General features: G+C 49.0%; 1 protein-coding gene across 5 annotated transcripts in view; it reads right to left on the bottom strand.

Moving 5' to 3' along the window:
* Rptor (regulatory associated protein of MTOR complex 1) overlaps positions 1 to 20,999 on the bottom strand; it is a 348,484-nt gene that overhangs the window by 36,819 nt on the left and 290,666 nt on the right. For 4 of the 5 annotated variants that reach the window (XM_006987711.4, XM_042283303.2, XM_076543892.1 and 1 more), the window contains 4 exons: positions 17,609 to 17,726; positions 16,604 to 16,744; positions 16,013 to 16,171; positions 7,513 to 7,631 (listed from right to left, as the gene is read on the bottom strand). In XM_006987711.4, the coding sequence (XP_006987773.1) occupies positions 7,513 to 7,631; positions 16,013 to 16,171; positions 16,604 to 16,744; positions 17,609 to 17,726 (537 nt within the window). The remainder of the gene's footprint in view (positions 1 to 7,512; positions 7,632 to 16,012; positions 16,172 to 16,603; positions 16,745 to 17,608; positions 17,727 to 20,999) is intronic. The other variant, XM_076543891.1, reaches the window with a different exon arrangement.

Below are 20,999 nucleotides of genomic sequence, written 5' to 3'. Positions count from 1 at the left end.
GGGATTAAAGGCGTGCCCACCACCGCCTGGCTCCTAACATTATTTCATTGCTACTTCATAACTATAATTTTGCTACTGTTATGAATTGTAATGTGAATATTTTGGAGATAGAGGTTTGCCAAAGGGGTCATGACCCACAGGTTGAGAACTGCTGGTCTAGAGAAGACATGACCTGGGCTATTTTTTGTTTCTATGTTTCAGGGACAGGTTCAATACAGTCCTTTAAATGTAACCCCGTGGGAGGGAAGATCATAACAGGTTCTATGTACACCTCCCACAAACATGTGCAGGGTCTGAGCTTTGATGCAGGAAGCATTCCCCTCAGCCTGAGGTGCAGCACTCAGGTCAGTGCTTTGGTTAGTGTTGGCATGAGTACCGACTGGGTGTCTGCGGACAACACTCGCGTGCCAAGGTGGCTGCAGGTCTCCCTCTCAAAACTGAGCAGACTGAATGGCTGGTGGAATCCACTGGCTCTTCAGAGAGGTGGGGCAGCTTCACAAAGGGCCAGGTGATGTTGTGACCCCGGACCAGCATGTGCCAGGTTGTCCTCTAGGAGCTCGGGGGAGAAGGGGAGTCCCACAGAACCTTGATCTGGGAGAGCTCTGTTCTGGGGTCACTGGCCAGGCCCAACATTTCTAACTCATTCACTCACCGTCAAGGACAGTGTCCCTGTGGTACAGCCACCAGACAGGAAGTGTTTATGCAGACAGTGCCCCTTCCCCAGACAACCCGTGGCTTTTTACCAGAGTAGCAAATGGAACTGGAACCAGTCTTTAAATGAAGCATCTCATTGTTAAACTAGAGTAATGCAGATGCTCCATAAATGTTTGCTTGGTATTCAAAGTTCCCAGGCCTCGATATCTCTTGCTCATATAATCCCTCCTCTCTCTCGCCGCCAATTGGACTCCTGGAGCTCCACCTGGGGTTTGGCCTTGAATCTTTGCATCTGCTTCCATCAGTCACTGGATGAGAGTTCTAGCATGACAGGGTGTTTGGCCAACCGATCACCAGAGTAGGTCAGCTCAGGCGTTCTCTCGACCATTGCCAGTAGTACATTGTGGAGTCATCATTGTGGATTTCTGGGGACCTCTCTAGCACTCTGCTTCTTCCTATTCCCATGGGGTCTTCATTTATCATGCTATCTCTTTCCTTGTTCTTCCCCTCTGTTCCTGATCCAGCAGGACCTTCCGCTCCCCTAAGCTCACTTTCCCCCGACCCTTGCCCTCCATTACCTCATTACCTCCCCCCCCCCCCCAGTTTGCTCCTGTAGATCTCCATTTCTCTGTCACTGGGCGATCCCTGTGTCTTTCTTAGGGTCCTCTTTACTAGGTAGTCTTCATGGAATTGTGAGTTGCAGTCTGGTTATCCTTTGCTTTACATCTAGTATCCACTTATGAGTGAGTACATACCATGTTTGTCTTTCTGAGTCTAGGTTACCTCACTCAGGATAATATTTTCTAGTTCCATCCATTTGCCTACAAACCTCATGATTGGAAAAAGCACAGGGACAAATAGCCAAACTAGCAGAAACACATGAACTGTGAACCAATAGCTGAGGAGCCCCCATGGGACTAGACCAGTCCCTCTGGATAAGTGAGACAGTTGAATAGCTTGAACTGTTTAGGGGGCCCCCAGGCAGTGACACTGGGACCTACCTGTCCTTGGTGCATGAGCTGGCTTTTTGGAACCTAGGACCTATGCTGAGACACTTTGCACAGCCTTGGTGCAGGGAGGAGGGGAATGGACCTGCTTCAACTGAATCTACCAGGCTGGGCTGACTACCCAGGGGAGACCTTGCCTTGGAGGAGGTGGGAATGGGGGGTGGATTGGTGGAGAAGGCTGGGGGGGTGGGAGGGGGGAGGACAGGGGAATCTGTGGCTGATATGTAAAATCAAATTAATTATAAAATAAAAATATTTATAAAAAAACTTAAAATAAAAGTTCCCAGGCAACTCTACAGCATCCCTTCCCCGTCTCCTAGCCTGACAGTCACATGATTCCTTAAGTCTACAAGGGAAAAGAACTTAAGTGTAGACTCTGAGTTTAAAATGTGCCTTCTCAGAACAGCAGGAGGTGATGGGGGACAGAGGCTTTAGGTGGGTTTCTGAGAACCCCACGGGGTTCTCCCCACCCAGAACACAGGAATGGGTGCTACAGGAGACGGAAAGAGAGCTAGGAGCCCACGGTTTCCAGGTTGGCCTGCTGCAGTAGCCTGCCTCTATTCATGGCTGCTGCAACAAGACTCATTTTGTCATGTTCAGAACCCTGCAAGAAGGGAGAGCCTGCAGGGCTGGGTCAGGGCTGTGTGCTGGTGACGTCTGGTGGCAGGCTCAGATGAAACTTTCTCTGGCTGCATCACTGTAGTCTGCTCATGCTTCCTCAGCACTGGCCATAGCAGGTGTGGGACTAGGTGAGGCGTGGGAACAGAGAATCCCTTAGGGATGTGGCTGTGAGGACTGAGAATGTTGGGCCAGAAGAGACTTAGGGGACAGTCCTTCCTTCAGGGACCCTGTCATGCAGTGACTAACTGCCAGGCAAGCTTAACAGAATGCCTTCAGCTACTTAAAGAGTTTGGGTTTGGGACACAGACCACAGTGGATGGCACACTGTGAGACAGGGAACTCTTCTTGGCTGACTGGTCTGTGACTGTCACCAGGCACGCAGTCTGCAGAGAATCACTAGGAAGGGGTTGAGCACCCACCCCCATCTGGGGATAGAGGATGAAGAGAGGCAGAGAGAGGTAGAGGTGGGGTCACAGAGCTACGCAGCTTTTCAGAGACAAATACTACTGGCTAAGCTGAACTCCAGGTCGGGAACTCTTAGGAAGCTAAACTTGAGGCTGGGGATGGAGACAGGGGCTAGAGGTGCCCCATGCTTCCCAATCGCACCTGGGCTCTATCTGGGGTACACCAGGAGCCATTCCTGCTCAGGACTAAGAGCTCTCACAATTTTCCAACTAGAATGTCAGAAGTACGTTGGAAGTCAGAGCCAAACACAGGAGAAAACCTCAGAAACTTGGCAGTGAATGTCCCCACCGAGCCTTACTGGTCTGGGATTGGCACTCCTGAACAAGGGTGCCTGGTGAGGGCAGGGCACTTTGGAAGTGCTCTTTGAATGACTGAGTGGGAATAGGAAGCTGGGCAACAAGTAGAGAGAGTCTTACTCTGCGTTCAGACTGCTCTCAAACCCATGGTTCTACTGTGAGAACCATGCCACCCTCTCAGCCACTCCCTGAGAGGCTAGGTTACAACATGTTTATTAGAACAATGTTTTTATTTTATTTGAGCTACTTTTTGTATTTAGGCTGGCTTTGAACTCACTAGCTGGCTGAGGCTGACTTTAAACTTCTGATCCCCATCCTCCGTTCCTCTAGTGCTAGGATTCCAGGCTTACACAACCACTCCTATTTGATGTGGTTCTGGAGATGGACCTTTGGATTTGGGCGCCGGGTGAGCCCTCCACTAACCGCTACAACTCTAGCCCAGGGGAATTCCTTCAGGGACTTGGGAATATGCCCCTCGAAGAATCAGACTTTATCTCCTCGGGCTCCATGACACTTCAGTTTCCAGAACGTCAGTCTGCACAGGTCCTGGTGAAGGGGTGGCTCCGGGGGATTCAGAGGCTGTGTCACTATGCTTAGGTGAGTTTCCAGTCTCTGTTTTACTTCTCTCCTGACTCCAGCACGTGGGCAGCCATGCCAGGAGGTGCACCTGTTCTCTTCCATCCTCGGTACAGGAGCGGGAAGAGAAAAAGAGCTGATGGGACCACAGATGGCTCCGTGGGGCCATTACCTCCTCTTTCTACCTTTGTGTGGTTTGAGAGTTCGCAGAAGGAGAACTATGAACGTGAAATAGGGCTGTAGTTGTCAAGTAGCGTGGGTTCTTTCAGATATAACTAATAGCAACCTCTATATTTCAATGTAGAATTCTAGGGGGCATTCCATAGTAATAAGGCCATTTTGACTTAGATGAGCAAAAATTTGGCTTCAGAGTTAAATAATGCAAAATAGATTCATTTCTTTATAAAGTGAAATATAATCTCTTTAGTTTCTAGAGAAGTAAGGCATCTTTTAAAATTAAAATTATGACACACAGACAATTTACATAATGTTTATGTTTCCCAATTCTTCAGTAGCACTTATTCTAAACACACACACACACACACACACACACACACACACACACACACACACATACACCCCTCTCTGGGGGCAGCCCATACTGGTCTCTGTAACCCTGGCTGTAGTGTGCCTCCAGCTGGTGGCATGTTCACACTGGGATCTGTCACTGTAGCAGAACAGACACAGAGGCTAAATGCTTCTTTGTTGGGGATTTGGGCTTCCCCACAGACTACTGCCCTGAGAACACTAGGCTAGCTTTTAAGGTGGCTGTAGCTTGTTAATATGGCAGGGAGTAGACAGGAGGCATGCTACTTCACAGGGAAAGTATGGGCACTTCCAGCTCAGAGCTGCATTCATGAAACACAACCCAAAGTCCAAGCCTAGGAGGTCAAAACTGTACCCCTACTGTTCCGGGCACTTGAAGCCCTGAAAAGACACTGTTTAACACTAAAGCTGTGTGTGCAGCACTGAACTCACAGTAGTGAAATTCAGTATCAGTACCAAGATTACAGTGTTAAATAATTCAGGACAGTACCTGTGAGGGCAAATACATCAGTGCACTGAAAGATAAACACAGATAGCCGAGTCCTGACTTGCATGACCAATAGACTCTAGAGACAGGCTCAACCTGGTAAAAGTGTCCTCAGTACAAATCTCAAGCTGTGCAGCTTGTATAAGTGTGGTCATGGTCAAGAGGCTATCTTATATCTCCAGGAGCAAAGAATAAGTCACCAGACAATTTTGTGCCAGAGAACTGTGATGAGGGAATGGATCAACCTACAAACTATGAACATAAACTACAGAGACTTGATGTCCACATGAAGCTTTAGGATGATTTCACTATCTATATATCAGAGACAGGGTTTCTCTGTATAGCCTGGCTGTCCTAGAACTTGCTCTATAGGCTAGGCTGGTTTTGAACTCAGAGATCCTCCTGCCTCTGCCTCCTGAGTACTGGAATTAAAAGTGTGCACCACCACTGCCTGGCTTAGAAATAATATTTTAAATAATATTAATAATATTTTAATAATATTAAATAATATTTTAAAGACCAAAGTTTGGGGGACACACATGGTAGAAAGGGAGAACCAATTGCCCCTGTCCTCTGATCTCCATAAATGCTATGGCATGGGGACAGGGACACAGACGCGCGCGCGCGCGCGCGCACACACACACATACACACACACACACACACACACAGACACAACACACACACACACACACACTCCAAATAAAAATGTAACAAGGACCCTGCCTGAAACTGAACTAGGCGGGAGATGCTGGAGTGTTCAAGGTAGTGTGGAAAGTGACAGGAACGACCTTCCCTAAGAAGCAGCGGGTAGATGTGGCTCTTGCAGAGCTGCTGCTGTTCTAGAGAGATAAGGGAAGTCCTTCCTCCAGCCAGACTCTCCACCTTTCTCTCTTTCCCTTCTTGTTTCCTGTTTTCCTCTTGCCTGTCTTCCTTTGGCGTCAAATCATAGTATATAACAAATACAAACTGTAATAATTGTTTAATTTTCTATTAAACAATAATTTTACTTATTTAAACAATTGATATTATCATTTATTTAAACAATAATTTAATTTTTACTAAACAATAAAACCTGCAGTTTTTCATTAGGCCAGTAACTGGTATTGGCAGACTGGGTGGGCTGTCCACTGAAGGTGGGTGTCTCTGCAGTGGGTCATACATAATGAAGGAAGTAAGCTGAGCTGTGAAGCTCATAGTGGAAGGTGGAGACAGGTTAGGAAGTGAGTGGGGCTAGATCTCCCTTGGAGGAGGCCAAGCCAGTCTGGACAGAACAAGCCAGGCTGCCCCAGGCTGGGCATGCTCTACACTCTGAGGATACCCATAAGTGTGACCTCACCTTGAATCTAAACCCAGAATGTACTCTGTGGTATTCACAGTGCTGCTTTCACAGAAAGACGAGATGGACAACTGCAGCCCTCTAAGGCTGGGCACAGAGAGGCTGTGACTATCCTGTGTGATTCAGCAGCAGCTATACTCAGCCAGACAATTTCAATCAGCTAAGGAGAAGACAGAACTAGACACACAGAAGACATCTTCAGTCAAAGAGTGAGCACCAGTGACCTGGCCGTCAGCTGCAGGAGGGGCTGCTTTGAGGACCCTGCTTGGCCTCCAGACAGCACCAGGGTAGGCCTTCATACCTCACTGGGAATAAACAATGACTGGAACAAGAAAGCCACAGATCCTGGTCCCTTTCCACCTAGCAGGTGACACTTGAGGACAACTCCCCAGCATGATGGGGTCAGCTGAGGGTTGAATACCAGGTAGGGTGATGTTTCCCTCTATGCTCCTTGCAACTTTTCTGCATGCTCAAAATTTTATGAAAAAGTTATAGAAATTTTCATTCATAATGAATGACTTCTAGTTTTCTCCACTTATGAAAGCTGAACTGTCTAACTTTAATACAGTTAGAGAAACACCAACTGTTTTCAGAAACTGCCTGTATAGAGGCCAGTGATCCCTCAGAGATGGGAAACAACTATCCCAGCTTATAGGGCAAGTGGCTTCTAGCCAGTACCCACCTGCAGGGCAGAGAAGGGGAACCCAGCAGGAGCCCAGTGCTCTAAGGGTGAGAGAACAATCAAGATCCAGGGAGGAGGTGGAGGGGAGAGGAGATGGGGTTTGCAGGGTAGAGTACAGGGGATGAGGGTGTTTCCAAGGCTGCAGGGAAGGCCTCTTGAACCTCTGATGCTCTTCAGTGAGTGGGATGAGTACCCACAAGGCTGGGATAGGGAATGGGAAAGGATTAGGTCAGATCCCTAGAGCTCTTAAAATGGAATAGGAAAAAGCGATAATCCCCAAAGAAGACTAAGTTTTTCTACCTGAAGAATGAGAAGAACAAAAAACCTAAAACAGAAGAAGCAGCAAGTGAAAAAACAAAAGCAGCTAAGTCAAGTGGGAAGTGAAAACAAGACAGAACACCAGCGAGCACAAAGCCCAGAACTATCAATATGGGTTCTGGAGATGGAGGAGGAAATCACTACAGATCATACAGACACGGAGACCATGAAAAACAATGGCAGCATTTTCATCTGAAGCTACAATGCAAGTAGTCAGGATAGACCATGAAGCTCTAAATTCCAAATGCTTGCTCAAAGTTCTATCTATCATCTACCTACCTACCTATCCACCCACCCACCCACCCATCTATCTTCTGGTTTTCTTTGTGTTGCCCTGGCTGTCCTAGAACTCAGCTTGCCTCTGTCTCCCAAATGCTGAGATTAAAGGCTTGTGCAACCACCACCAGCTTTATTTATTTTTTTAAGCTACAGTATAGGCCCAAATGTCCCTGGAGCTCCTTGTTTGAATATTCATGACAGAAGCAGAAATGTGAGCTTTACTGACAATTTCTCATACACATACCTTGTAAGCAATGCTGTTGAGGACTTTCATGGCCAGATCAGAAACATCTGGATAGGGATCAGCAGCTAGATGTAGCAAGACTCTCCAAATTTGAGTGTAAACACTATTAAAAGAAACTCCTAGGGAAGAGAAACAGGAGATATCTTAGTAGCAAGTAGCTCCCCGTGCATACAATTATTTTCTGAATACCCTATGCTGCTGGGAGGAGAAGTCAGAGCCGGGTTACAGGACTTCCCTGTTTGCTGCTGTGTGATGGCTCAGCAGGCAAAGGGACGTTTGCCATCAAGTCTGATGATCTGAGTTCAATTCCCAGGACCCACATGGTGGAATGGAAAGCTGACTTCCTCTGACTGCTATATGCATACCATGGTATACTTGTGCATGCAAGTGGTGGGTGGATAGGTAGGTAGGGAGATGATAGAACACACACACACACACACCCCACCCCACCCCCACATGATAAATGTTAAAATTCTAGCAGTTAACAGGCTTCATTTACACAGGTCTCATCTTTTCCTTTTTTTTTTTTTTTTTTTTTTTGAAACAGGGACTCACTATGTAGATTAGGCTGGCTTTGAATTTATAGAGAGCCACCTGCCTCTGTCTTCCATGTGCTGGGATTAAAGGAATGTGCCACCATGTTTGTCAGGTTTTTATCTTTTGAGGATGGGTCTTTCTAAAGGAAAATGGCTAAAAACAGTCGGAGTTTGCATCTGGATAACATCGTTGGTTGGAGAATACTACCCAGTTCCCATGCGTATTTCCTCTCATGTTTTAGGTTCGTAGATGACACCATGGCCTTATGTGGGACGCAAACTTCTGTCCATAGCACACTCTACATGCAGTTTGTGCCCGTGGCTTGTTGCGCTCCTGCTGCCCACTCCCTGTGCTGGCACTGTTTTATCTAAGTCCCTAGGAAGTCACAAGGTGTATGTGCTGTCTTCACAGTCTTGTGCTGCAAAGACAGGCAAGATAGGGCCCTGGAGAAGCAGATACTTCAGTATCAGACATGAAGGGAAGGAAAGGCATGCTTGCCCAGGGCCTTAGTGGAGGCTGCTCAATCCTGTGTAATTCCTCAGTGATCGTAAAGACAGGCATTGCTCCTAGCGTGACAGAGAATGATGGCAAGGTCCAGTGAGTACTTATGCCCAGGCTCAAAGGAAAATATGTGAATGCACATGCTGGACCTTCAAGCCAGGCCACTCCAAGGGGATGATGCCCTAGGGAGATGCATAGTGCAGGTGGCTTTTCAGAGGAGCAGGTCTGTTCTCTCAGCAGGAAAGTGGAGGGGGGGAAGGCTGATGGTATTAGAGTATGTCTAAGACTCAGAGATGATGGAAAACACCAAACCTTTGGAGAAGTACAAATAAAACCTGAGATCCCTGCAAGGGGCAGCCTACCCAGAAACTTAGTGGGGGGAATGGACAATAGGGTTCAGGACTGCTAGGTACAGAAGCCTGCTGAGAGCAGGGGCCACTGCATGCTAGGGAATGAGGTGACCTTAGAAGAGGACATCAATTGAGAAATGTCTGCTCAGAGAGTAAGAGGGGCTAAGAGTGGAGCCTGGTTTTCTTGCTTGACTGTTGGTATAGGGGAGAGTCAGCTTCATAGTGGAATGGATGGGAGATGGCGATAGACAACTCCATTCTGTATTCTGGGGTAAATTTGAACAGTCTGCTTGCTGCAAAGAATGTTCTTATTCAACACCTGCAAGAGAGAATCAAGGAAGATTTCAAACAAATCCTGCCCCCATGTCCCTTGCTTAGCCAACTCCATGAAGGAGTCTGAATGTAGACAGGCTGTTGGGACACAATGTTACTCAGCAAGCACTTGAGTAGAATGAGCTTCATGAATACAAAGTTCAAAGTCAGACTGATGAGGATTTGGAATGAGGTGGACTGAGTGAGTGACTTCAACACAGGTGTGCATCCCTAATGATTGCTGGACCTACACCCATTTATCTATAGATGTGAGGTGAAGCCAATGTCCCTTCTATTAATCCTGGCTGTGTAGGGTAAAGCCTGAGCCATGGCAGTCATGTATATCCACTCACCAAGAGGCTGCAGAAGCCGAGAGGTTTCCCTGCTTAGGTGACTAAAATGTTATTGCCTATCACTGAGGGCCTGAGTCTTAAGAAAGGCATATAAGAAATATTTAATTTTTAAAATGGGTTATGTGTGTGTGTGCCTGAGGGTATGTATGTGCACTATGTGCATGCAAGAGCCCACAGAGGTCAAAAGAGGCATCAGATGCCCTGGAACTAGATGTGGCTGACCTGCTGTGTGGTGTGGGTGCTGGGAATCAAACCCAGGTCTTCTGTAAGAGCAGTAAGCACTCTTAACCATTAAGCTATATCTTCAACCTCTGAGACAGGCATCTCTTTAAGGTCATGACTTTGGAAACAGAATGTCCTACAAATGGCACTGTGGCCATGGCACACAATCACAGACATGTACTTGGTGGTTCCTAAGATCTTCAGTACTGGCTCTGTTCACAGTTGTGGGTCCAAGAGGAGCCAGGTAGGCACATGTGCCAGGAGACCTAGGTCTGTGGTAACCCTGGATTTGGTGAAATGAAACAACACACAAGCCCACTCTGGCTTGGGCTGACAGTGGCAGGAACAATCCAACGAAAGCAGCCTGCTCACTCCATGTTCTAACATGCTCACTCCATGTTCTGACATGCTCACTCCATGTTCTCTCCTGCTCACTCCATGCTCTCTCCTGTTCACTCCATGTTCTCACCTGGTCACTCCATGTTCTCTCCTGCTCACTCCATGCTCTCCTGCTCACTCCATGTTCTCACCTGCTCACTCCATGTTCTCACATGCTCACTCCATGTTCTCACATGCTCACTCCATGTTCTCACTGCTCACTCCATGTTCTCTCCTGCTCACTCCATGTTCTCACTGCTCACTCCATGTTCTCTCCTGCTCACTCCATGTTCTCACTGCTCACTCCATATTCTCTCCTGCTCACTCCATGTTCTCACCTGCTCACTCCATGTTCTCCTGCTCACTCCATGCTCTCTCCTGCTCACTCACTCCATGTTCTCACTGCTCACTCCATGCTCTCCTGTGACTGCAGCTCAGAAGCAGCAGACCAACTTAACGACTTCAACTCCACAGTTCCAAACAGTGGGCTAGATTCACAACTAAAGTCTATGAAAACTAGGATTTCTCTGGGCAAATGTCCTCAGATCTGATTTCCAGCTCTGAGGTATAGGGTTGCCAGGCATCAGCTTTATCTTTGTGCCTTTTTGAGAAGAGAAGAAGAGGTGGCTCTGAGTGTACTCTAGAGACAGGTCCTCCATTGATGACATTCAAGAAGGAAAAGATGGCATGTGTTTTGCATGAAGCTTCACCTGAGAGAAACAGGGACCTAGCCACCCCTCTCCAACTGACAGCAAGTGCACACAGAGACGCCTCTACTGCTCTGAGGCTTCCTCCAGGAGAGTGACACATCGGAAGCAGCTTCCTGCAAAGCTTAGTTGCCATGCGACACTGAGCTGTAAAGGGATCGTGATGCTGATGGTAAACCTGTGTGACTCAGATGTCGGACCCCGTCACAGTCTGGGGAAGGTGAAGAGAAGCAGCAACACTGGCGGGTGAGGGCAGGGGCATGACAAATGAGGTTTCTACGTAGTCCATCTGCCAGTTTAATGTTCAAACATGCAGACACAGCTGGAGCTCCTGAACTGAACGGGGTAGGTAGGGCACAGATGGGGTCCCGTCCCGGAGCCGTTGGCCTTGTGCTGGTGACAGATGCAGACTCCTGAAGGGGGTTGTTTAGAACCAGGAACCCCACAGAACACTGCCAGAAAGGCTGAACAATGTGCAGGACACAGAGGGAGACATTGGTAGATACTACTGTTTCGTTTAAAACAACTTTTTCAGTTACTGGGTTGTCTTTGTAGGTCTTGACTTCCATGTAGTACTGTTCAGGACACAACAGAGAACACAAACAGCCTCTAAGTTTTACCAATGTCTGACTGTGATGGAGAGCACTATTTTTCCTAGTGGAAAGGAAGGCTGTGATCACAAATTGCCCCTTGATTTCACATCATCTCTTGGTCTGCCAGGAGTGACTTTCCCTGGCTCCTCACCAAATGGATTGCCCTGCTTTAACATCTGCTATCCCCAAAGCACAACCTGCCACCCTCACACAGGGACCAGGGCCCATGGGGACTGTGGGAAGGACACTGGGTCCTGCCTCAAAGCAGAGTAGGAGCTGGGCCTGCCCTACAGCTTGCCACTTGCTGATCTCTGGAAGGGCCAAGGATCTATTTTCATGTCTAGACTAGAAGCAGTAACAGACCGTGATGTTCTAGGATTGATTTTCAGGGCAATGGCCACAACTTTTCCAACAGCATACAATGAAGGGCATCCTCTTGGAGCTCTGCAGCTGTGTCTGAAACTCAGAGCTTGTTGGTGAGGGGGACTCACTGGACATGAGGCTGCAGTATTGACCTGGGGCAGAGTGAGGTCAAGTCCTCTGGATGATCTGGGAATAGCCAAGACTTCTGATGGTCTTGAGAAACACAGGTCCCAAAGCTAGAGCGGTGGTGATGATAATGGTGGTGGTGACGGTGGTGGTGGTGGTGGTCACGGTGGTGGAGGTGGTGATGGTGGTGGTGGTGGTGTGTGTGTGTGTGTCCCCTGCATTTGTCCTTTCTTGTGCCCCTTGCCCTGGTGCTTCAGAGTAAATCCAGTGACATCTTCCCTCCTGAGTCTACACTGCTGGCCTTTGGAGGAGTTGTGCTGACCCTCTGCTCTGGCCTCCCTCCACCTGTGTGGCTGTAACTGCTGCCTCCAGTGACCCCTGGAATATCTGCATGGTCTTTCTAGTTGACCTGAACTCAGCATCCCTGTGTGACCCACTAAGCTTTGGCTTTAACCAAGGCTTTTCTGGAAAGAAGAATCAAGTTTACACGTTGTTGGATCTCTGTTCAGAACGTGTGCAACTCCTTTGGTGGCTTCACCCACGGAGCTGGGGACCAGAGCAGGGCCTGCGTGTGCTGGGGAGCACTCTCCACTGAGCTACACTCCCAGCACTTCACTTTCCCAGCGAATACCTGCTGGATTTCTTCCAGTCAGGGCAGATATCAATGGACCCTCCACCCTTGGTGCAAACACGTCACTGGATCACTGCTAAGGGCTGGGATGTGAAATCTCTTTGTGCTTCCCGACTCCTTGACAAGAGGGAAACAAAGGGGAAACAAAGGGAAGAGCATAGGTGGCTGACGGCTGTGTCACCTCAGTGCTGACTGGCCAGTACTCGCAGGCCTGAGGGCTCTTGAGGCTGCAGACAGCTCACTCTAGCTGCTGTTTTCTCCCGGAGTCACTCCACCTCCTCAATTCTGGGTGAAGCAGGAGCTTGGGATTTAAGCCCCGGCTCCATGGAAGTCTCCAGGCTTAGGCTCCAGAGCTGCTGGCTCTCACTGGAGCACACAAGAGCAAGGCTCTGGGTAGTACTGAGGGTGAGGGTGAGGGCAGCTCTGTGGTTCTGTTATTTCTCTGTCCTCACTTCAGTATCAGCTCTACCTTGGATCTGTTACCATGGTGATACATTTTCAACGTGCTATAAAATGTCACTGCTCAGCAGAGTTGTAAAAACCCTGGTCCTATCCTCTGGGGCTCCCAGTGCCTTTGACGTGAGACCATACCCTTTCCTCTCCAGACAGAAATTCTCTTGGTATTGGGTCTCGGATGCAGGTGCACACGGTGGCACTGCCCTCCCTCCTGGGGCTGGAGCTTTGGCAGGGACTAGGGCATTTGTGGACAGAGTTCAAAATGGTATGGGCCTGGGCTCTGAGCACAGTGGGGGTCACTGCCAAGGGGTAAGGAGGGTGCTGTACAGCTGGTCCGCTGAGCTTGGACCATGGGCTGTCAGGCCCTCGCCAGCCTCTATCTACTCTGCTGACCTCCTCCCACGGGTGTGCACCAGGAACAGGGGACCAGTGGAAGGATAGGACAGGCAAGGCTGCTCCCTGCACACACATGAGCAAGAAACAACTCTAAGGCCAGCAAGATTGCTCAGTCAGTACAAAGTGCTTCTGGTGCAAACCTGAGAAACTCAATTCAACCCCCAGAATCTACATCCAAGTGGAAGGAAAGGACTGACTCCATAAAGTTGTCCTCTTACCTCCACAGGTGTGCCATGGCATGTAGACACCTGCCAACACATCATAAACATATTCAATAATAATAATAATTTAAAGAAAAAAACAGCTCCTTAGAAATTGGATAATAAAAATGGCAGCCACTGAGTCTTGATGCAGCTGAGTCTGGTGTACCACAGAAACAACAGAGATCCTTTGTCAAGCAGGGACACTGCCCTAGCAAGAGCTCTGAGGAAGGAGGGCCCAGAGAAGCAGAGGTGGCATCACATCTCACAGGGGCTAGAGTTAGCCTGGGAAGCACACTGTAGAGCTGTCCAGCTGAGATCCTCACTGAGGGGAATCTCCAACTCCAGACTGGACTTTCCAGGAAGTGCGGCCTCAGCTGACATGCCAGAACTTCCCATGGTTCACAGACAGGTGCATGGTGCAGTGTTGAGATCAAAGGCACATGCCTGGCATAGGGAAAGAGAAGCCCAGGAAAAGGAAGGGGTGGTTAGGGGATCTATGAGGTCATCAGGCCATGACCGACTGAGAACAAGAGGAGGGCTGATGTCAAGATCCACATGTGAGGTGAGTGGAGATCCCTTCTCCCTCTGCCGCAGGCCCTGCTGTATCAGGTGACCGCGGAGCCAGACAGCAGGCCACCTCAAGGAACACTTTGATGAAGCAGAGCTGAGAGGGAAGCAGGACAGGGCATCTGGAAGGGAGATGCTTTTGTGAGAACAGGTGTAAATGTGTGCTCTAGGCTGCCATGGTTTTGAAAACCTCTTTTGCAATATTCAGAGAAAGGGGCTAAAGAGATTGCTATTCTTCGGTTGAAATGAAAGAAGAAATTGGCTTTAAACAGGTAAGTGTTGCCAGTAATGGGATTCTGCAAGTTATGAATCTTAAACACTACGTAAGCTCTGAGGTCTCCATGAGGATGTGTGCACCACCGTGCTGCACACGGAGAAGGCTAGCAGGGAGGAAAGTTGCTGTTTTCTTTTCCTTCCTAAACTCTACTCACTTTCCCCTCAATTTTTTTTTCTTATGTGTGTATGGGTGTCATGCCTGCATGTATTCTGTGTACCATGGGTGTGCCTGGTGCCTGTAGTGGCCAGAAGAGGGTATTAGATTCCCTGGAACTGGAGCCACTGTGTGGGTGCTGGGTATCAAACCGAGGTCCTCTGCAAGAGCAGCCAGTGCTCTTAACTGCTGAGGCATCTCTCTAGTTGCACCCCCATGTAATTTTCCAAGATTTGAATGGTATACAGATAATACACACACCAGACACACACACAAACACACACACACACACACACACACACACACACACACACACACACACACACACACACACACACTCTCTTACAAAGCAATGTGAGAAGGTGTCACCACACAGATACTAACTTCTGAGAGGGTAGGTAGGGGAGGGTAAAGCAGACACACCTGGGCTCCTCTCTAGGAGCTGTTCTGCTGTGGCCCCTAACAAAACATGATTCCTTAACCCTTCCATCTCCAAGATCAAAACTGAAGGCCAAGATGGTATTCACTTATTAGAGCAAGAAGCAGGCTGAGCTGGCCTTGTGACAAGGCCCTGGCTCCTAGCACTTGAGCCTAAGGAAGATTCCAGGGCCCCAGGCTACACTGTGCATGTCACATACGGTCTCACCAAGATGAACTACAAGAGACGTGTGGTCTGCTTAGGGTTTACAATTCAGTTCCACAGTCTGAGAAGGAGCACAGGTGCACAGCAAGAAAACCCAGGAGCTGATTCTCATTTCCTGTGCAACGTCAGTCAAGTCCAGGGGTTACCACTCATGGCAGAATAAGAAAGAATACTGGCCATTAAACCCCAGTTTCCAGGCAATGAAGAGTCAAGCTGCTAGGCTTGGAGTTTCAGCAGCTGGGCATTGAAGGCCCTTTAGGGTGAGGGACACTCTCTGCCTTGGCCCCCCACTGCTTACTGTGGGGCTCCTCTGGGCACGAGGGGCAGTGAACAGCAGCACCCCTGCTTTGCCCACCGGAAACCTGGTACACCCCACTTCACCTTGTCGTGATAAGGAGGCTGTCTTAGCTGAGAGCCACTGCTCCACACTGCCAGGGCCTAGCACACACGAAGAATGCAAAGAAAGACAGATGGACTCATCTGGCAGCCTTCCTGCCCAACAAAGCCAGCAAGCTCACATATCCCTGGGCCAGCCTGTACAATACCACCCCATTGCAAAACCTTCTCCTCACTTCTTCAAGCTCCAGTTAATTCCTATTCTTCTGCTTCCAATGGACATAGTTTTGGCTCATTTATCTGACCAAATAAAGACGTGTGCTATTTTGGGGTAGAGCAAACCTGTGGCGGGGAAGACACGCAGGCAGCAGAAAGAAGATGAGGATGGGGACTCACCTATGAGGGAGTTGAGTGCCGAGTAGGAACTCACACGCCGCATCTTGTCGATGGTCTCAAAGGACAGGATGTACTCTTCATTCTCAGGGCTTCCCAAGGTGCTGCTGGCGCTACTGCTGGTGCTGAGGTTCCCAGGGGAGAAGGCCACTGAGCTGCCCGCTGGCCAGAATATGACAGGAAGGAGGTCAGGGTCTTACTGTTAATGGCCTATCTGACTGAAACGTGAGCTTTCTTCATACTGGGCACGTGCATACACACACAAGCATACTAATGGACATGTGTGTGCACAAACTGGTGGACCCCTTTTCCTGGAACAGATCCTAAACAGCCAAGCCCTGGCCTGACTGTGAAAGGTCTATATTGTGACCCTGACTGATCTGGGTGCTGAACCAGGTCTTTGCTATGCCCATGTCTGGAAGAAAGATTCTGATTCAGGAACAGTTGGCCAGTTGTCATGCTGGCACACAGGATATCAGGGCCCATGTTCTGGAGGGCAGGCGGGGTCAATGGGCACAATAGCATTTTAGAGAAACGCCTTGTAAAGAACATGCTGAACCTTCCCACCCCAAATACTGGTTTCTGGCATCTTACATTCTTCTGTCAAGCTCAGATTCTGCAAGGATTTGTTCAGGTTCCTAGCTGTGGTGACAGCTCGGATGTTCCCATATGAGCTCACTGAACGGAGTCTGGGGGTGCATGGGCTGTCTCGAACTGGGGTCAAGCTCCCCCCCTCTAGGAAAGAGGGAGAAAGGAAAGAGTTAGCAATGGGTTTCAGGACAGGGGCATGTGGATGCCTGCAGTCATGGCAACAGCAAAAGTTGGTGTCATGGGACAAGACTGAGTGAAGAAGGGCCTTCATGTCACCGACCTGATGTGAGTGCGGGACTCAGTGGGACAAAGGTACTATTTGTAACCATGTGGGTATTAAATCACAAGACAGCATGGACCAGAAGGGCAATAGTAGTTCTGAGGCCATTCCAGGTATTTGGTGGCATAGGCAGCAACACAGTGATGCCCAGTACCCTGGGCCCGGCAGGAGCCCCAGCCTGCTGGCAGCTGCCCTTCATCTTACTGGCTGTTTCTACCCAGCAAGCTCAGGCTTCATTTCCTTCCCCAATGACTGAGAGGAGGAATGCTTTGCTGTTGATCACGAGTCTCTACTGTGATCTGGAGGGAGGGGTGATGAAATAGGAACGTGGCAGATGACTGTATTCTCCAGCGAAAAGGACAAATGTGAGATGAGGCGCTTCCTAACATGACTCATGGAAACATGAAGCCAACAACAATGTGATTCAATTACTCATCACAGGAAGACGGCTAATGTTCTTTTCAGCATGCCCCACTGCAGAAGTTGCCATCTTTCAAGATGTCCCCAAATTTGAATTCCAAGAAAGGTAAAAAGGGGGAAAAGACTAAGAGGGTCAAGCAGGGCCCTTTTCCTGCACTTGTGTTCTTCTAAAGGCCTGAGACAATGGGAGTCCAGGTACTACCCAAAGCGTGTCAGAAAGCCATGCTCAGACCCGGCCTAACCCACACGACTGACAGTTTGGTGAAGGCCAGGGAGGAGGTCCTGGGCTCCCTCCCTGTGTGCTATACCTGTGGCTGCAGGAGAAGGCAAGGGGTAGTTCTTTTCCTCTTCCATGAACTGCAGGGCCACAGTGCAGAAATTGCTCTCATATTGAACTACAAGGTGACTCAGAGCCACCACCAGCTCCTGTTGAAAGGGAGAAGGGACAATTATGTCTATGGAGGCAGGAAATGGACTGGACAGCCAGTCCGCAAGCTAATTAATACCTAACATGACTCTAGGAAACAAAGCGTCAGAGCAAGGCTCATACAGCCTCACAACCCAGGAAGGGCAAGTCCAGAGGAAGCTTGGGGCTGCAAAGGCAGCAGGCCAGTGGCTGCTGAATGTTGTCCCCAGCTGCCAGGCACACTTGACTTAGTCTGTTCACTCACTGCTAGGCAGGAATTATCAATCCAAGACTTTCTGAAGCCACAATGTGAATCCCACACCCCTGGATTAATTAGGCTTGTGACCCTGGCCAAAATTGCTTTTTTTGATCCCACTCTAGGGACTGGTGGGCACAGTTGACAAGCTGAAGCATTCTTTACAGCGAGCAAGGAGCTTTCTCAGCTATAGTAGATTCCAGACCCTGTGAGGGAATGAGAAAAGTCCTTGAATTAAAACAGGACAGCTAGGCCTAAAGGGCCTGAGTCAGAGAAGCCAGGATTTACATGTAGTTTATGATAGTTTAGCACCACAACTTAAATGCTTGGGGACAGACTCAAAAGGAAACGAGATGGACTACAGACTTGTGGACATGAGCACTGCTATCTGTAGAGAACTGGGGTCTGCTGTAGAGACCCTGGTGTGCCGGAGAGACCCTGGTGTGCCAGAGAGACCCTGGTGTGCTGGAGAGACCCTGGTGTGCTATAGGAAGCCGGGCCTGAGGCTGCCTGCCCTGAGCTGATTAGTGGGCTGTAAACAGGTGCTGCCAGGCCTCGCTGGGTGTTGCCTCTCACCTCAACTGCCCACACTTCTTTGCTCCCCCCATTTCTCCTAGCTCCAGGCTGCTCTTTCCAATGGCTCACTGTAACTTTGTATGCTCTCCAAACCTTGAGCTCACCATGACATGTGATGTTGAGCTGCTATGCATTCAGACCTGCTACAGCTTCCCAATTGTGCCCAGGGACCCATAGGTCATGTTGCTCAGGCTAGAGGCTTCACTTTGGTCTCTACCAACCCCTTCCACATCATCAGATGCTCGAGGCAGGCTAGACCAAGTGAGAGCCCACTGAGTCTTCACAGATACTGTCAACCTGAGGCTCGTGGCCCCCTGAAGCTACCTGACCCATCACTATGGAGCCAATCCTCTTTACCCACACAAGGGATAAAAGTTTCCTAGACAGACCTCACAAGCTGGTACCCACTGGGTCCTCTGGAGAAGAATCTGTACCTTTCTCCAGAAAGTTCATACTCCCCATTCACTCCATACAACAAGGAAGAAGCTGGTGTTACACTTGATGGTTAATTCAGACCCAGGCCTCAGCACTTTGGCTCACAGAAGGCCATCAAGGGTGAGCTTGCCCCTTAAGGAAAGGTCAGGAGCGCAACTCACTATGCCTAGTAAAGACAAAGGCTCTGGAGCAACCCTTTGATGGTAGAATGCACATACTGAATGTTCTCTGTTTCACCCAGAAAATAGACAGTCTGCCCAAGGGATCTAACCTAGAGCATGAACAATGCCTTCACTCAATGCTTAGGAGCAGTGCCAGGCTGTGTATTCAGTGCCCTGCCTCACATACCCACTGGTGAACAGTGGGGACAGCTTCAGTGGTCCTGGGATGGGCTGTTGAAGACACCACTGCACTCTACATTGTTGAACCCTTCTACTCTGCGCAAATGGGCACATTCCCATTCTGCTAGGCTTCCCAGGAGAACCCTGGTCTCCACACCCATGGCAGTAGTTCTGACACTTTCTACCAGTTTGAGTTTGAGCCAAACACATGGCCAAGAAGGTGGGCAGCTGGGACCTGCTCTGTGGATCTACCTTCTTCCATATAAAGTAAGTGGACAGTGGGCGCCCCAGGAAAACGCCCCACAGGGACACTCTGGTCACAATCTACATCCCTTTACAGGCCCTGCCAGGCACGGTAGAGTGGCTGACCACCTTCAGCTTGCTCATTTTTGCACTGCATGAACAGGTTGAAGTTCAGAGTAACCTGGGAAGCGGCTATGAATTTGCTGACTTTTAAATTCTGCAAAATCATCTCATTAAAGACTCAGCAAACTAAAACTTACCTTGTTATTGTCATCAGCTCAACAAGAAGTGTGATTCTCTCTTCTAAAAGGTCATTTCATTTTTAATTAGGAGTTTGTTTGCTTGAGCTATGTGTACATTAGTGTGGGTGAGAGGGGCAGAGGTGTTAGATTCCCCTGGAACTAGAGCTGTAGGCAACTGTGAACCACCTGATGTGGGTGCCGGGAACCAAACTCAGGTCCTCTGCAAGAGCAGCAAATGCTCTTAACCTCTGAGACATCTTTCCAGCAAACCCCCCCTTCTGCCCCCACATTCCAAGTGCTGGGATTAAAGTCATATGCCACCATACCTGGCTTATCCTACTATTAATGTAGGACAGGGATGACCTTTCTTTTCCTGAGTGTGTGGTGTACACGTGTATTTGTATGTATGTGGAACTGAAGGCTAGAGGCTGATAGCAGATGTCGTTTTTGTTTTTTTCTCTTTGCAGGGCTGAGGATTGAACCCAGAGCCTTAGCAAGCGCTTTACCACTGAGCTAAATCCCCAACCCCAGATGTCTTTCTTGTTCACTTTCTTTCCACCTTATATAGTCAGGTAGAGCCGGTATGGCTAGCTTGCTCCCAGGATCCCCTGTTCTCATCTGCAGAATGCAGACCACCATGCCCACACCGCACTTAGATGTATGCTGGGGACCCAAACTCTGGTCCTCAAGATTACACTAAGATCTTTACCAGCTGAGCCACCTTCGTAGCCCACCGAGTGTGTATCATCTTATGAACCACCGACCCTGACCCCTCTTTCTCTCCTTCTCCTGGGCTGCTGAGCCAGTAGCTCCTTCCAAACTGGGATATGCTTATAGCTATATTCACAGCCACAGCCACACCGCCAGGCCCAAAGCTGGGAGACACCATGGAGGCCCATAACAAAGAACACGGTGTGAGAAGAGGGAGGCCAGTTCTGGGCTCCATACCAGCATCCTCGGTGGCTCCAGGGTGCTTGTTCTAGCTAGCTTGTTCCCATGTGTGTCCCTTAGAGTACTATGTACCAGAAGATACATATCTGACCTGACATCTATTTATTCTGTGTGTGTACATGTTCACGTGTGTGCACACGCATGTGGAAGCCAAAGGCTGATATTGGGTATCTTCCTCTATCATTCTCCACTTTATCTGAAACAGCCTGTCACTGAACCTGGAGCTTCCTGATTGGCTAGACTGCCTAC

This window comes from Peromyscus maniculatus, chromosome 8 (assembly GCF_049852395.1).
Source record: "Peromyscus maniculatus bairdii isolate BWxNUB_F1_BW_parent chromosome 8, HU_Pman_BW_mat_3.1, whole genome shotgun sequence".
NCBI lineage: Eukaryota > Metazoa > Chordata > Mammalia > Rodentia > Cricetidae > Peromyscus > Peromyscus maniculatus.
Note: the sequence above shows the minus strand (reverse complement) of the source record. Positions and strands in the feature narration are given on the sequence as shown.